Here is a 12,536-nt window from a genome sequence, read left to right as displayed (position 1 = left end):
GTTCTCTACATTCTCTGCTCAACCTGATTTATAAGTGGGGTAAAGCTGTCTTGTAGCTTAGTCTTTTCCATTTTCTGAGTTTCCTAAACTATGAAACTTGCCCATAAATATCCCTGTGAAGACTTCCTGACTGAATTAGAACCTGTAAATTAAGCTTAACTAGTTCTGTATATAGTTTCAGAAAAATAAAAAGAATTCTATTTTTCTAATTCCTGCCTCAGCCAATTAATCCCCAACCAAATCACTACTCAGCTACTTCTTTCATTCACATATCTTCAAATCCCCTTATTCTTTGCAACCAGGTTACTGAAGTAATGAGATGCTGGATCAGTCCCTGTCGATATACATGAATATCATTTTAATATACATAACAGCAGTTTGTTCTGCAAGGGAAAAAAGGAAAGCTACTAAAGGAATTTTCTGGTATCCCCCCAAAAAATTGGCATTATTACATATTTTAACAATATAAAAATCCATTAAATATTTGTGCAAGCACAGAAACTGGTAACAGCAAAATATCTCTGCAATAGTTTAACCATAGCATGAAAGAAAAATCTACTTACTGAAACAGCTATCATGGTACTGTCAGGCCGCCATTCCACTTGTTTATACGATCCAAACTGAGAAGCTGCTTTTGGTGGTTCCTTGTAGCTTACAATTAATACACTGGGCTGGAGGAAAAAAAAAAAAAAAAAAGAAGGAAATCATTACACCTTGTATCTAGAAAGAATGCAATGTTTGTTTTATTGTTAGGTAGCCATAAACAACTACACCTTCTTAACAGCAGTAACTTTAAAAATTAGTCCATATTTGACAATGCACTACAAAATGAGTCGTCATGCTGCATTGTCATTCCACCTCTCACTCTCTCACCCAGGACATTAAAATATTTCATTTGCCCTTTCTGAGCATCATCACAAAATATGGAAGTAGTTTCAAGTCAGACAAAGGGTGACCGATGCTTAAGAATCTGAACAGAAGCCATCTCAAACACACTTCTGTAATGAAAAGAACTGTCAAATCAACTAAGATGGAATACTCTATAATTAGTGGTAGTTTGGGAGCTTCCTGGCTCTTCCCCTCCCCCCACTTCCCCACCCCCACATTCACCAAATTAACTCAGCCAGATGGAAGTTAAGGAATGAAGCTATATTTACACTAGGCACCTCCAAAAAGAGACTATCACCTTCAAATTGACATCTACCTCTCAGACATATACAGAGGTTGGTAAGATCCCCTTTCAGCCCTCTTCTCTCAAGACTAAACTGCCACAGTTCTCAGTGTTTCTTCATTGGAGAGATGTTAAAGTGCCACAGTCTTTCTCATAGGATAGGGCTGGAGGATAGGTTGGACTGGATGATCTTGGAGGTCTCTTCCAACCTGGTTGATTCTATGATTCTATGACAGCACTCTGTTGGACTTTCTCCAACAGATCCCTGTCATTCTTGAACTGGGGAGCCCAAAAATTGACACAATACTCCAGGTGTTCTCACCAAGGCAGAGTAGAGGGGGAGAAGAATTCCTTGACCTGCTGGACACATTTTTTCTTAATGCACCCCAGGATGGCATTAGCTCTCTTGGCCACAAGGGCACATTGCTGTTCCATGGAGAACTTGCTGTCCACTAGGACTCCAAGGTCATTCTCCACGGAGTATGAAGCAATCAAATGGTTTGGCCAAACATATAAACAAGGAGATAAACTGATGTCACCCAGGCAGTCTGAGCCTTGATAAATTCACAGTATGATTTTGCACCCTGTAAACAGCATTATTAATTTTTGCATGTATGTAGAAGTGAATTATCAAAAATAACATTACTCATATTGTTAAAGCATAGCAAACCAACAAAGAATTATTTACACCATTTTTTTTTAATTAATGTGGCTTCTTCTGCGGGTATTCACAAATCAAATAATGTAACATTAAGTAGATAGTTAAACATTAACAGTTTTATATTGATTGTTCCCATGAACAACATAGCCCTTCACTGTTTCCCTTAGACCCATCTTAATAACACAAGTAAGTGTCTTGTGATAGTACAATCTTGTAATCTGCATTATGACTGCAGATCTGGAGACTGATCTTAGAGCACTTCTGTACTTTGCACATTTTAGCAGCAGGCAAAAAAAGTTCTAGAAACTCATTAATGCACAACAGGTTTGTTTTTTTTTCCTATGTCACTACTTTTAAAGGACATAATGGCAGTATTTATACTGCAATGTTCTTGTAGTGCTTATTCATTAGAAAGCTGCTATTACAGCTTAGAATCTGGAAGAACACTCTGCATACACAACAGCTACAAAATTTATACAGATTGATTTCTAGACTGATGTATTTTTATGCCTTACAGATAAGGACAAAAGGAGTTACCATTAGGAGCACAAGCAATCATTTTTATATTTTTGCAACTATTAAGTAACTTATCAGAATGCAGAACAAATTCTAATTCAATAGGTCACAAAGGCTACCTACCTAATGGTTATACCACTAATATTTCACTGATATAATTTATTTCCACATACTCCATAATTCTAAATCATTATTTCATATGTGAAAGAAATCCAAACACACAAACTTCAGCATCCTGCTTACAAGCTTCCAACAAAAGTTTCAATGGCTACAAGCTTAAAGCTGTAAGAGCAGCTCCATCTTCTGCTCTGCTCACGTTAAGACAAACAAATGGTCACTTTACATCTGAAATGATCAAAGATATGCAACGGCACAAGAGCATGTTCTATCAACAGGAGCCTATCATCCTGATTTTATTTACTTCCAAACAGACCAAGCCATTAAACACACATTTTATAAAAAACAAACAAACAAACAACAACAACAAAACCCCAACAAAACAAATAACAAACCAAAACAAAAAAAGGGTATAGTTAGTACAATACTTTTCACTGGTTAGTTTTAGGTATTTGACTCATAGCCTATACTTTTCCTTAAAACTTTACATTCCTTTCTGTTGGAAAAAACTCTTTCTGTCAGCTTCATAAAAACTCTGTTATTTTAACCCTTTACACTTCTGCATGCAGCCACTAAAATTATAAAGGAATCTAGTTAAGCACAGCTAATCATGCACATTGTCTCAAGTAAGCCAAGATATCTATCCTCTTTCATAATGCTTAAAATCTAGTTGCGGAACTACTAGTGGTAGAGACACAGCTTCTGAAATAAATGGTGACTCCAGAAACACAGGAAGTGACCTAACAGTTTTGTTTAATTTTTTTTTCAGCGTTCTAACCAATTCTACTGAGAAAAGAGAAACAGAACTACTTGTTTTCATGTAGTTTATCTCATTTCATTCTTACACATCATTTAGCTACCTTGGCTATCTTTCCCAACAGCACTTTCCAAAGAAGCTCTCACTCAAAACCTTTAAGCTTCTCAACCGTGCCTTTCTGCTATAAAACATGCATTGTTTTAACTGATGCGAGTGTATGGCAACATTTGAAACAGACAGCTTAAAGCAAAAGTGTTTCAAATGACCAGTACTGAAATAGAAGAACTGCAGAATTCATAAAACAGTAAGCTAGTAACCTAGCTTCATGAGCAAAAGCACCTAAACTAAACCACTTTAAAGTTCACTTTAGTTTCATTATTAGTTGTTGTCATACTAAGAATTCCTTTGGACTTTCTACTGAGGAAGATGAGCTGTGTATCAACATCAGGACAAAAGACCTATGCAAACAATTGGGAAAAAAATACCACAAAACATAGAAAACCAAAATCAAGGTGAAATAACTTAAAATGTTAGCATCTTTGTTAATTCTATTTGACCAAATAAACCAGCTTTCTCATTTCCTTTTTTTTTTGAGCAACACAAGTGGTCTTAGAACACTGAACCATACAAAGTAGTTTCTTATGTAGTAATCTATCAAGATATACAAACCCTGCAGCAAATTCTCCCAGCAAGCTTAGACATGGGATATTACCACTTCTCTGAACACAAACTCTCTACCACATTTGATGTAAATGCAAATGAAATAGATATTTAAACCTTAAACTAAGGCAAGATTCCTGCTCTGAACAGAATACCTGTAAACAGGCCTGACTTGAACAGCAGCCCTCATAGAACCAAGTCTGTCACAACTGAAACATCTAAAGGACTTTGAAAAAAATGGAATATTAACTAACTGGAGAGAGGTAGAATCATTGTTTGACAGAATACAAAATAAGAAAAAAACTGTTTCACTTGATTTGGATTCTGTGGTCTGATGCCCGTGTAAGCACTGTGCTTACAGCGGTTTTAACAAGTTAATCTAGTTGGTAAACACAACAGAAAACTACTAGACTGAGTCTGAAAAACACATACCTAACAGTACATACACATTCAGACATTCAAACTTCACTTTGCTTCTTTAATTTTAGTTGCTCTCTTAACATTAATTCTCTTGAACCCAGAAGGAAAGAGATGAACAGAGGAACACTGCCACTTACGGGCACCCAAAACTTTACTAAAAACATGAAGTAATACTCTTGGCTCAGGTCTGTGGACATTCCTATAAGACACCATCAATCTTGTAATTATAATGCAAACCAACTATTTTGTATGTATTAAATATCAACATAAAATCATATTCTTGCCTGAATTTCAATGCCACACCATGCAGTTAATATAGCTCTACTCAAATAAGTGTGTACTGCAAAACTTCTATTTATCTTTTGTAAAAGTCTAAAAAAGTTGCACTGGAGCCAATTATTTCTGCCCAAAATAATATCCAAGAACTCTGAGAAGTTTTGAGTGTTTAGCGTAGTCTATCCATGGCAAACATGTTCAGCTCTGAACTTCATTTGTTATTTTGCTGGGTTTATTATATCTAATAAATCCAAGGTAACTTGCATTGCAAACCCAAGTACTTTCTCCTCTCTCTTAAAGGATTTTGATCTTTAATGCCACCAATTCACTATTTCTAATTTACCTTTTCAAATCATTTTTTACATTTCATTACAGGTTTCAAACAATGACTATCTGAAAGACTAGCAGTCTTTCAGCAGTTTGTTGTATTTGTTGAGAACAAGCAACAGCGTTAGCAACTGACAACATACTATTATGTAGGGGCCTGTGTTTTACAATGTAACATCAATATAAGAACTTGCAAGGCTGTAAATAACTTCTAAAGTCCTCCCCTTCTAACAACTTAGTATTGTAGATATTGAAGATAAATATAATTTAGAATCAAGAGGCAACTTCTTGCAAACCCACAAATACTCTGTTTACTTTTATAAAGCAAATGCTTCAATGCTTCCTTGTCTGTAGAAGAAAGAAAAAAAATAAAAAACATGCTGTTCTGATAAGCTTGTAAACAGGCAAGGACAAGGCAGGCAGAAAACATAACAAAAGCATGATGGCACTGTGCACTTTATTTCATAGTTAGATAGCCTGTGTTCCACTTTAAAGGCTGACGCTTTGTAAGTTTATGAACTAATAAACCATAAAGATTAGATGAAGTAAATAAAAGCATGCACACATTAAAAAGAGGAAAATTCCTTAGTAATGACCAAACTAAAAACAAGCAAACCATAAAAAGATATATTGTCAGTAACAGAGACATGAGATGGTGATAGAAGAATTTATAAAGGCAGGATAAAAAATAGAAATGTAACTTCTTTAATTCAGTTTTAAAAGCTGCTAGAACACTTAAGAGTCAGTAAACTATCCATCCAGCATACAGAGCAGATACGTCTCTCAAAATTGTTTCAAGGTGTTGTGAAAGAGTTTAAAAAAATGCAAGTAGACTAAAACTGCCAATCATTACCTCTCCCGAGTTAGTTTTCAGTTAATCTCAGAAACATTGGCCAGTAAGAAAGGTCATATCTTTGCCATACAGCCCCATAAATTGCTAATTTGATTAATTTCAACTAAATGGAATTGTTTGCAATAGGGAACAGACTAAACCTCATCTCTGATCTCATGCTAGCAAACAACTGTAACGTGCCACTAATTGTGCAATTCAAATGTATAACTTAGGATGCCTTTCTCTGCATGTAAGTAATTCTGAGATGTCCTTCAGGGATTATCTATTTTATATTAATACAGGACAAATTTAAAAGCTTGTAAGATCTACGCATATTAAAATTTTACATTTCACATGACAAATCCATTACTTCAACAAACAGGTGTTTCTAATTTAATTACGTAAATACAAACAATCTTTATACAATAGTTACTGTTACTGACTTTTAAAAAAGCCTTCTCAGACAAATGTCTGATGGGTATCAGTAAGAAGTTATCATTTCCAGGGTTATATTACCAAGGAAAAAGTAAAGCACAAGAGACAGTACATCTTAGTTTGCACCGATGCTATCAATGTCATACTGTTCACAATACACAAGCACTTATAAAATTATCAAGATGTCTGTTTTCCATTTTTTGAACAAGTCCCAGACAAAAACACTACAGTGCTTGTATCTAGGGAAAGGCCATATACAATAATCCAGTAAATTATTCTTCTTACAGTTCTGTGATGAAAGCATAATGCTGACAGTATGATGAAAATGTATTTTTTCTTTAAATGGCTACCTCTAGTTAAAAAAAAAAAACCAGCTGTGTATTTTCAAATATATTTACTCATATATCACAAGAGCTATAAGCACAGGTGTTGTAAGTGCTTATATAGCTCCTTTTATAGTGTTCCCAAATTCTGGGCTACAGAGATAATTTTTCTAACAGTAGCAGAGTCCTCTGTTCTATTTGTTTAAATAATGTGTGAACTTAGATTTAAAGCACATAAGAGTGGGTTACGAGAGCTGCCTGAATGCACTTATTCGGCACTTGGAAAGAATATGGATTACTTGACCATCTATGAATCTGACATGCATGCTTTCCCACAAGCATACAGTTCATTTCAGCAATCTGATTTCACATCAGATCATCACATTAAAAAAAAACAGCCAGTACAGTTTAGAAACATGGGTAGATGAAAATCATAAGCTGACAAGCACCTAGGTAATTAAGAAGTGCTTCTCAAAATGATTAAATGGGACAAGCTACTCTTAGCTTCAAAGAGCTTACAAAACTGGTTTTGACTGAGAGTCATATCAGACAGTCCAACTACCAACCTTCAGGAGCTTTCATTAAACATTAAAGGCCAACACTCAGTCCTATCATTGCACAAGTTTGTTAAGATTAAAGAAAGGACATGTTGAGATATATTTATATATACAACTATGCCATCAGATTACTCTCACTGTACACAAATTACTCTAGCACTTACAGGGAAGCTCCACTCATATGCAGCAGAGGAATGAAATGTGATCGACAGCTTTTAATATCTACAGTCCTGTGAACAACTATCAGGAATTCTTCATACTGACTCAAGCTCTTACTTCACAAGGTAACTAGATAACTATAAAATTTAAAGCCACTACTGTTAAAGAAGTAAAACTTTCAACAGATCCACTACAAGGTTCATTTAATGCCTTGATGAATTGGAACAAAAAAAAACAACAAACCAACAAAACAGTTTGGCAAGCTGAACCACCTGGTAAAAGCTATCATTAGTCCACCATAAAAGCCACTAATGCTCAGGTGCAGGCAGAAAAGACTACCACACTTAAGACTGTACAGCTGCCACGTGAATTTTAGTACTCAGGTCAATTTATTAAACATCAGAAAGTTTCTTGTGAAGACTTTCATTTCAAGCATCTAAGTACATTATTAGAATGAAAACACAGACAAGCTTTCCGATCTTGTCCACAGACTGTTTCACTGGCTCTCACCGTTAAGGAATTTTCTGAAGTACCTAGGCCAAAAAAAACCAGACTTCTAAGCAAAATACTTGGAATAGCAGCTTTCAAAGTGGAATGCATTTAATGCAATCCATTTTGGTCCAAGAAGAAAACGTTTTTTTGTACCATTAATAAACAAAACAAGTAAAACGTTAATTTTTTTTTCCCCCCACTTTTACCTCCTTGCATATTTTTCTTCTCTTTTCAAACACTGGAACAGCCTTCCTAGAAAATTCTCCAAGCCTGCCAGTGTTCAAAAGGCATTTGATTTGGACTGTGTCCTAGATAACATGCTTTACCTTTCAGTCAGCCCTGAAGTGGTTAGGCAGCTGGACTAGACAATTGTGGTAGATCCCTTCCAACTGAAATAGTCTAGTCTCTTCTATTCTTTGCTGTGCATGCTTGATAATGTAAATACTAGTATAGGAGCATATGCATATAATTCACAAATAAACGCACAATACCGGTGCATAATCTAAAATTATCACTGCTGAAAGGTAGTCTTTTCTATCCATAACCAAATCTCTCCCTGAAAAACCGCATGTAAATACTCAAGGCCTTTTTTGGTCTAAAAACACTAATGGAATTCCATCTGTTTTTACCTACCTCATTTATCTGCATTTCTAATCTTAATACCTAAATTGTTTCTAAAGGAAAAAATCCACACTTTGGGATAAAGTTTCCCTAATTCCACTAGTTGCTAACATACAACTGGTGGAAAGAGCTTTAAACATTACCACCTTGCTTGAAAAACACACATACTGAAAGTAAATTCACATGCCTGGAACTATTTCAAAGGGTCCTCTGTAACTGAAAACTTTGCTAGCCTCATCACTTCATTTCCACATGAAATCTTTCATACACAGTTGAGATAGTAATAAGTCCCAACAAGAACATTAGCCTGAAGGCTATTCTACTTCAAGATACTGAATTAGCTCAATCCAATAGGAACTAAAGTCTCGTTCCAAAGAAGATACTTCTGACAAATGAAAGAATTTTGTAGGATGCAAGAACTTTGTTTTGCAGAAGTCAAATAAATATTTTTAAGATCCTGCTTCAAAGATAAGAAAGCAAATAAAATCCAAAACCCAGCCACAACAAAGAACCACTCAAGATGCCAGATACATGCATTAAAATAATGCAATAGATTATATTATAAAATACTTTTAACAGAAACCTTTGTCTTACAGGATTTTGCTAATGGCTGGATGTCAACTGAGGTGGTGAGATTTTAGAATATTTTTCAGGCTAAGATCAGTCATTGCTCAAGCCCAGCAAAGTCAGCACCATCCTCAAAAGTGCTAATTGCATGCTGACAAAATGTATTTTAAAAAACATCAATGACCTGAAAGTTTGTTCACGTTTTCTGCACTGAGTAAACTCTGTTAGTGCTCTGTTGGTAGCCAGATGTACAACATCTAACATTTCAAATTAAGTCCAAGCATGTAAGTTAATGAAAGTTGTCTTCAGGAACTACATTCTACACATCAGGGCAAGTTTGGGTTGGAAGGGACTTCAAAGATCATCAAGTTGCAATTCCCCCACCGTGAACAAGGAATCCTTCCCCTAGACCAGGCTGCGGAAGGCTCCATCCAGCCTGGCCTTGAACCTCTCAAGGGATGGGGCATCCATCACCTCCCTGGGCAATCTGTTCCAGTGTTTCACACTCTCACTGTAGAGAATTCCTTCCTAATGCCCAGTCTAAATCACAGTCCTCAATCTCAAAGCCATTCCCTTTCATCCTATCACTACAAATCCTTGTAGAAAATCCTTGCCTAGCTGTTTTGTTGCCATATTAGCACCTCCTTTTAAGAAACAAGCCACTTCCCACCCACCCAGAAAGGAGCAGAAGCCTTAGCTTTCAGGACTAATTAAGTTTAGATATAAGCAACATGAAATTATGCTTCTAAAGAAATAAAAAGGCTACACTTGCATTTCTACAAGCCTGATCTTTTTTGCGTATGCTTCTGCAAAAGATCAACTGTACTCTGTTGATAGACCACAGGTCCAGGTTCTACAGGCAAAATCTGGAAGAGCACACATCTTATCTACACTGTGTGCCATGAACGTAAGAAAACAGAGGCCACATGGTTATGTTCACATAGCATAGTGACTGGGATGATATGCCCTAGTTGAACTCTTGTACAGGTTAAAAAAATATGCACTAGTACACTACCCAGGAACTAATTAATAGCCATAAAGAGTGCAAAACAAGGCAAAGTGATGAAATTTCAGCATAATAAGAAAGAATTTTAAGGTGATAACTGTCACTTGATATCTTTTAGCATCAGCTGTCTAAAATGGTATTGTTTTCTCCTGTAATCTGAGATAAACTCCACATAATTTGCTGGCAATGTTTATAAAAAGATTTAGGGCATAATCTTGGCAGTATTTAATAGGATCCAGCATCCACATTTAAACTCCATAAAGCAGCTGTTTCACTGACTGCATCAAACCAAACTGACAATTTTTGTTACCACACTAATTCAGAGTGGATAGGAAGGCATTTAATGTCAATAATTTGCATAATCTCAAATTACATGTTGCTAAAGCAGCAACTTCGATGCAAAAGCCATGACAATTCTTCTATTTATGGCTGCAAAACTTTCAATAAAAAGAAGTTTGTGAACTTCTGTGTTATATCGCTACAAAGAATGTTAAAGCTTATTCTGCATTTTATAAAAAATGCTTCATACCTCCTACATCTATATGTTCTTCTGTATAAAATGCAGTATATATGAAGGTAGAATGCAAGCAGCATATTTGGAAGAAAGCATTGCTACAAACACTTTGTATTAAGTGCTATGTAAAGTAAAAAAAGGTGTTAACTCCAAGTCAATTTATCTCATGCATTTTCTTAATATCACATTACTGTCAATAAACGTTGTGGCTTAATCACTTTGAGACTATGAGTAACAATTAATGAAATATTCTGTAAGATTTAGTCCCAAGTTTTAGTCCCAAGAACCCTTTCAACAAAAAGAACCCCCACTTTACAACTTTTCAGTTGGAAGAGCATGATGTGGGGGCTAAGAGGAAGCTGGATACTCACTCTGCAGTACCAGATGCTTAGCTGAGACGGAGATAACACTGCGAAGAAAACTCTCTGGGGATCTGTCTGGATATGAAGAGGTTGCTCCATGGGCTCGAGAGGACACAGTAGCCTCTTGGGCCAGCCGCTGAGAAAATACATGGCTGTAGATTTCCCACTTCCCGAGAAGCGGGCTCCCAGCTTACTCTAGCCTAGGCAGGGGGCGACGGGGACATCAGCCGGAGAGATGCGGGAGGGCTCGCTGTTTGCTCGATGGCCTCCGGACGAAGGGCTCTGACCACCGACCTGAGACCGACCATGCATAATCACCAGGAGAGAGAAGACTTCCTCGGCTCACCAGTAACGCCCGCGTCCGGGAGGAGGGTGGCTGAGGCCTCCCCGCCGCCGAGGACTGCAGGCTGTCGCCTCCAGCTGCTGCTGAGGCCGATGCTTTCGAGTGGGCGTGAGGGGCAGGAAGCGCTGCAGCCGCCGAGGGCAGAGACAGAGGCGAGCCCGAGGACTGGCAAGAGCCAAGAGGGCCGAAGCCTGAGGGAGGCGGCGGGGAAGGCAGACAGTCACTGCTCCGAGCAGGCCCGCGGGAACTGCGGCGGCTGCAGAGGCGGCTCCTCCGTCCTGCGGGTGTCTCGCCCGCCCGCTCTCCGTGTCGCTATAGTCGTTGCAGTCACCAAAGCCCCCGCCGCCATCTCCCTCCTCCTCTCCCTCCGCTACGGCGTCTGAACGCCGCGGCCCCGAGCGCGACGGCGGACCCACGGCAGACGGAGGGGAGGGCGGGGGCCGGGCGGGGCTCAGTGTGAAGGTCTCGATTGGCCCTGGCTGAGGGACCCGCGGAAGTGACATCAGTGGGGTCTGACGCTCCCATCCTCAGCCTCCAGGGACTCCGCGCCACAGTTCCGGGTGAAAGGGCGTGCGCCGGCGGCGGGGAGGGTTCCGCGGCGGCGGGGGCGGGGAGGGCGCGCGGCGGCGGGGGCAGGGAGGGTTCAGCAGCGGCGGGGGCGGGGAGGGCGCGCGGCGGCGGGGGCGGGGAGGGCGCCGCGGCGGCGGGGGCGGGGAGGGCGCGCGGCGGCGGGGCGAGTGGGCGGTTCTGCGCAAGCGCGCGGAGGCGACGCCCCCAGCCTCGCACGAGGGGAGCAAGGGGGGGCAGCTGCTCGAGCCAGTACGCGCACGCGCAGGAAGGAGGCTGTAGGGTGGAGAGCTGGAGCGGTCCTGCCGCCTGCGGGCACGCCGCGGGTGGATGGTAGGAGCTGGCGTTCCCGGCTACTAGTCTGCTGTCAGAGGATACGTTCGCAAGGTGGGGCAAACTGCTCCGAACTGGCGAGCCGATAGGTTGTGATGCTCGGTTAAGCTCTCGTCTCTGCAGGTTTGACTACTACTCAGGCCTCACGGCCCTGCGTGGGGCTGTGGTGCCGTCGAGAAGTAGGTCTCTTTCTCACCGAGCCTGCTGTTAGGAGATGAAGAATTTAGTGACAGAGAGGTGGCAAAGAGGCCTGCTGTAAATGATAAAGACAAGTCTGGGTGGGGAAGATCCGCGCATCGCGAGAATGGAGGTTGCCTTTGATGCTGAGTTGGCAAGTGGAGTGCAGAGTTGCTCACGCAGTGCTTGTACAGTATCATGGTTCTGGCATCAGGTGTTTCCCGGGTGCTGGCACAAACATTTCTCCCCACTGGCGAGTTGGATCAAATGATTTAATTAGACAAGAGAAAAGGGGGAACGGGGGGTGTGGGGATGTGAAGGAGAAGCCTTTCTGCCCCCTGGG

The 12,536-nt window shown here is 39.8% G+C and overlaps 1 protein-coding gene across 2 annotated transcripts in view; it reads right to left on the bottom strand.

Moving 5' to 3' along the window:
• The window catches only part of RIC1 (RIC1 homolog, RAB6A GEF complex partner 1), a 58,019-nt gene extending 46,489 nt beyond the window's left edge, over nucleotides 1-11,530 (bottom strand). Inside the window, exons 1-2 of one of the 2 annotated variants that reach the window (XM_064176860.1) lie at nucleotides 10,783-11,530; nucleotides 564-671 (exon numbers count right to left, since the gene is read on the bottom strand). In XM_064176860.1, coding sequence (XP_064032930.1) covers nucleotides 564-671; nucleotides 10,783-10,923 — 249 coding nt within the window. In that variant the 5' untranslated portion in view covers nucleotides 10,924-11,530. Of the gene's footprint in view, nucleotides 1-563; nucleotides 672-10,782 lie in introns of those variants that run through there. The other variant, XM_064176861.1, reaches the window with a different exon arrangement.
• Between the last annotated feature and the right edge of the window lie 1,006 nt (nucleotides 11,531-12,536).

Source organism: Pogoniulus pusillus, chromosome Z (genome assembly GCF_015220805.1).
Source record: "Pogoniulus pusillus isolate bPogPus1 chromosome Z, bPogPus1.pri, whole genome shotgun sequence".
NCBI lineage: Eukaryota > Metazoa > Chordata > Aves > Piciformes > Lybiidae > Pogoniulus > Pogoniulus pusillus.
This window is presented reverse-complemented; position numbering and strand designations above follow the sequence as displayed.